The sequence below is a fragment of the Scophthalmus maximus genome, chromosome 16 (genome assembly GCF_022379125.1).
Source record: "Scophthalmus maximus strain ysfricsl-2021 chromosome 16, ASM2237912v1, whole genome shotgun sequence".
In the NCBI taxonomy this organism is placed as follows: Eukaryota; Metazoa; Chordata; class Actinopteri; order Pleuronectiformes; family Scophthalmidae; genus Scophthalmus; species Scophthalmus maximus.
Window position 1 is genome coordinate 3,948,745 of NC_061530.1, and position 5,162 is coordinate 3,953,906.

The window sequence follows — 5,162 nt, forward strand, 5'->3', positions numbered from 1 at the left end:
ACATCTCCCGGGTACCAAGCCTAGAGCAAAAACCACCAGTCCTGCGGGAAGTTCAACGGCCTGCGTGGCCTTCCCCTCTGGAACTCCTTCGCCTCGCAAGGAACGCTGGGAAATGTAGTCCCGACGCAATGGCGGTCCTTCCTCTTTTGCCACGACCACGCTGGAGCTGCATTGGTACGTGACCCGATGATAAACCTACTCCCAAACACGCCTCGCGCGGTGTCATCACGAAGTGCCTCCCTCGCGGGCCACACGGGGCACGTCGTGTGATCCAACAAGACTACACGTCCCAGGTCGCCGTCGGTGCCGCGCGCCCGCGCCCGCGCCCCGGACGCGGACGCGGAACGAGGAGGAGACGGCGGCGCGCGAGTGCGGGGAGCCTCTCGTCCGGGGGACACATTTGGACTGTGTGACAATGAAATGCGACTTATTTTGACGGCAGCCGCATTCGCGTGCGCCGCAGGCGTCGACCGACGGGCCTCGGAGGGAGCCTGGTGATCCGCTGCTGCTCCCCGGGGGGGGGGGGGCGGTTGGAGTTGCGTCGCAGCGGTTCCGGGGACACGCCGACAGCCGTCAGTGATTTTCCGCCGCCAGAATGCCGCGGGACAACAAGAGTCCTCTCATCCAGGAGATCGCGGAGCAGGCCCACGTCGCCTTCAAAGGCCTCGCGTCCCCCGCCAACGACGCGGCCACGCGGAATGAACTCATCTCCCTGGTGACCGCGGTCAGGGCCGCCGACCTGAAGATCGCTCCCCGGAAGAGCAAGCCGAGCTCCGGGGGAGCCCCGCCGGTCACCTACATGCACATCTGCGAGACGGAGGTCTTCAGCATGGGGGTGTTCCTGCTGCGGACCGGCGCGTCCATCCCGCTGCACGACCACCCGGACATGAACGGGATGATCAAGGTCTTTACACCTCATGTCCGGGGGTTCCGGGTTCAAACCCCGGTTCAAACCAACCGGGGCCTTTTCTGTGTGGAGTTTGCATGTTCTCCCCGTGTATGTGTGGGTTCTCTCCAGGTTCTCCGGCTTCCTCCCACGGTCCAAAGACGTGCAGGAGGGGGTTAGGTTCATTGGAGACTCTAAATTGACCGTAGGTGTGAATGGTTGTTTGTCTCTGTATGTGGCCCTGCGATTGGCTGGCGACCTGTCCAGGGTGAACCCCGCCTCTCGCTCAATGTCAGCTGGGATTGGCTCCAGCTGAACACCGCCGGTGACCTTTAAATGGATAAAGCGGTAGACGATGGATGGATGGATGGATGCCTTTATCTTTAACTTTATAGCCTACTGCCTTCTTTGGCTGTTTCCTGCCTATAATTACATTGGGCATGTCCAGGGGGCCCTAAGCAGCCACTTAGTCCGCTTATGCCTTGGGCCGGCCCTGCTCATGTCTAATATGATGTTGGGCTGCTGCTGCTCTCGGGGACATTTGGCTGACGTGTGTTAGAAACAGTGAGAAACGTGATATAGCGCTACGCTCAGCTCGCAGACCGAGGCACGGAACTGCCTCCCAGCTCAACAAGCACCATTTTAATCATGTTCATACACACAGGGCAGCTTCACGTGTGAGGTCAGAACAAAGGCGACACTACAACAACGTCTCTGATAAAACACAGAGTTTGTATATTTGCATTGCTGCTTCTGTCACAGAGAGCACAGAATGTGCTGGGGCCACTCTGACATTCATGTCTACCCAGGGGCCCACTGGGCAAACAAGAGATGTGAATGATGAGATTGGTCATACACTGGTATTGCACCCATACCAGGGCGGGAGCAGCCTCACTGCTTGTCAGTTGGTTTTGGTAATTTGATCTATTGCACTTTTGTGTTGTTGTTCATTTTGAATTGGCATCACTGAAGTACAATCACCAACCCAATTGTCTCACTCCATTAATTTAACATATGTATATATAAATCTGTGATTTTGTAAATCTGTAAATGTTAAATTATTTGGATCGTTCCCGTGCCTTTATCATACACCGACTGATCAGCTGAAACTCCTGTTTCCTGTCTCTGATTCAGGTTCTCTATGGGAAGGTGAGCGTCCGCTGCTTCGATAAGCTGAAGAATAACTTGACTGTCAACTCCGTCCCACCTCATTTCGATCCTCCACTGGCGCCCCTCCAGAAGGCCTCGCTTTGGCGCTCCATACTACGATCAGTCGCTGAGTACTCGGAGAACAGCGGGCCGTGCCTCCTCACGCCTCTGAGGGATAACCTCCACCAGATTGACGCTGTGGAGGGGCCAGCGGCTTTCCTGGATATCCTGGCACCGCCGTACAATCCGGATGACGGACGCGACTGTCACTATTACAAACTCCTGCAAACTGTGGCAGAGAGGGAAACGGATGTAAAGAGCAACGAGGAGCAGCAGGGAGAGGAGAAGGAGAAAGAAGAGGAGTCATGGTTACTAGAAGTCCCTCAGCCAGAGGACTTCTGGTGCGGTGGGGAGCCTTACCCAGGCCCTGCAGTATCTATCTGAATGATCGCTGCAGTGTACAGCAGTCATGCTGTTGTGATATCCATCCATCCACAACAGTAAACTGTGTTTAATCCCCTCCCACAAGGTCAAACATGAGGGTCACTTTCACCTGGAACACAAAGAGCTGGGCAGAAGCTTGTAGAAACAGGGGGCTGTGAATTCTGACTCCCCACCCAGAAGGACCACTGACCTAGCTTCCACAAACCTAAGATGTCAGTACTGCTTCAAGTATGACAGAAATCCACTTTCCAAATTTGAACTAAAGTCATCAGCCTGATGTCCTGTCCGTGGTGGGGGGTCATCGGGGTCTCTGTTGTGTGTCCTGACACAAGATGTCTTACTGTCCTGCGGAGGACTTCCACCTTGTGTCTTAATGCCAAAGCCTGTAACTCCATTCGTACCCGCCTTATTTGTGAATATTGAATGTATGCTTCTTGATCTTCTTCTTTTCGGCTGTGGCTCAGGACGTAGAGTCGTTTGTCCACCAAGGTTCACGGTTTGATCCCAGCTTCCGCCACTCCACATGCCGTTGTGTCCTTGGGCAAGACACTTAACCATAACGTGCCTCTGACTGCTCTTCCGTCAGTGTATGAATGTGACAGGAAAATGCGTGGTATACAGCAGCACTGTATAAATGTGTGTGAATGGGTCAATGTGACTTTCCTGTAAAGCGCTTGGAGTGGTCTATATGACTAGAAGAGCGCCATATAAATACAGACCATGTAATAGTGCCATTTTTATTGTACACACTTGCTTCTTCTTCCAAAGTGCACACACTACATATATATACTTTCGTTTTATCTTATCCATGTTTAACTTATTCCTGGTGACATGGTTCCTACACAGGTCTGCGCACTTGAGGGAAAAAGCTGCTGTTCAGCTCATTCTACATATCTGGTGATGTCTTATATTGTCATTTCAGATAATGCGATTTAATCCAGTGATATGACGTATGTGATGCAACACATTAAAGACAGTGAAATCTATCGTTCCAGTCTAAAAGTATGTTTTTGCATTTTACAAAAGGAAACTGTTAGGGAACATTAAGCATTTTCATGGTGTAAAGTGACACACTTTTCCTCTACCTTTTTCATGTAGATTGATAAACCCTACATCCAGGGTGCAATTTGTGAAAATAGCAGACCGGGGGGGGGGGGGGGACTCGGACCACCATTACACATGCACAACAAAACAAAAGAATCAAATCCCCCTCCAAATATTTGTGCTTGGTGGCATTCTGTAAAGTCGCGCATTGATCAATGCTGATGGAACCAGGATCATTAGGTAAATTAGCCCCAATGTCATCTATCGTTTTACAAACGTGAGCGCTGCCGCTGGGTGGTCTATTTCGTATTTGATTGTTCTAACGCACAATAGACTGTTCACATTACAGCACTTTACTTTAGAAGTTAAAAAATTCTATTTTCGGTATTTAGCTATTGGTGCAGTAGCATTGATCACTTTGAGGGGAGAAATTTTGTCACCACCGGGGATAAAAAAAAAAATACTCAGCAGAGGTGGGGATACGTAGACCAGAAAGGGGTTAGATCCCACGCATCCCCCCTGGGGCAAATCACACCCTGACTACATCTTTCCTGTCTGTGTGTTAAATAACTGGAGTCTATATCATGTCACTCCTCCGGCCTCTGTTGGACTCCACACGTGTCTATGTGCCGGTTTATCAATGATTCCTCTGATGAAGGTATGTGGAAAAATAAAGTCGATGGAAATATTGGTGGTGCGTTCACTTCCATGCCGTCTCGTGCCAGCTGTCCTAAGGTGTTCTTCACTCTTGTGGTTTTGGTCATTACAGCAACAACATTTGCTGTTCTATGAGAAGTGAGATGCATGTGAAGACTCGCAGTCTTCAAGAGTTGCACAAAACACAGGCAACTGGACTTGGCTTGTGTTTTTTTGAAGATGTTTCATCAGCACTGAAGAGGCCTATCGGATGAGAGGGGAAACGCCTTCAAGAAACACAATTTGCTGCCGTGCAACTCCCGAAGACTGAACGTGAGCCACATCACCTCCTTTGCTGCCTCTCAGGATGAATACAAGGTAACACGCAGCTGTAACTTCTGTGTCAAAATGTTCAGTGACAGAACTAAAATCCCACCTGTAGGGAATGTCCACAACCACCTGGAACGTCACCTCCTCACCTTAGAGAGGAGTTGCAGCCAGAGCCTGTATGTTGGAGAAAAAAAAAAAGGGATCTCCGTTGCGGGCGTCCCACCTGACGTTGGAACGGCCCACCTGACAGGTGCAGTGTGTGCTACAGGCTCAGGCCCTTCCTACATCCGGAACATGGTCAAGCCTTACGCCCCAGCCCGTCCGCTCTGCTACTGCCAAACGACTTGCCACTTCCTCACTGCGAGGGGTGCAACAAAATCCCGCCTGTTAGCTGTCCTGGTTTCTTGCTGGTGGACCTAGACATCAGGACAGCAGAAACTCCTCCTTCCGTCAGAGACTGACAACTCACCTGTGGCGGCTGTGGCTCAGGACGTAGAGCCGTTTGTACACCAACCTGAAGGTTGGCAGTTCGATCCCAGCCAGTCCACATGCCGTTGTGTCCTTGGGCAAGACACTTAACCCTAACTTGCCTCTGACGGTTCTTCCGACAGTGCATGAATGAGTATGAATGTGACAGAAAAATGTGTGGTATATGATATATATAGTGTATGAA

At 50.9% G+C, this 5,162-nt stretch overlaps 1 protein-coding gene across 1 annotated transcript; it reads left to right on the forward strand.

The window, feature by feature from the left end:
- Window positions 1–233: 233 nt before the first annotated feature.
- adoa (2-aminoethanethiol (cysteamine) dioxygenase a) lies at window positions 234–3,465 on the forward strand. Its single transcript, XM_035613336.2, has 2 exons — window positions 234–904; window positions 2,021–3,465. The coding sequence occupies exons 1-2, from the start codon at window positions 596–598 to the stop codon at window positions 2,477–2,479; spliced, it is 768 nt and encodes a 255-aa protein (XP_035469229.1). The 5' UTR covers window positions 234–595; the 3' UTR covers window positions 2,480–3,465.
- Window positions 3,466–5,162: the final 1,697 nt, after the last annotated feature.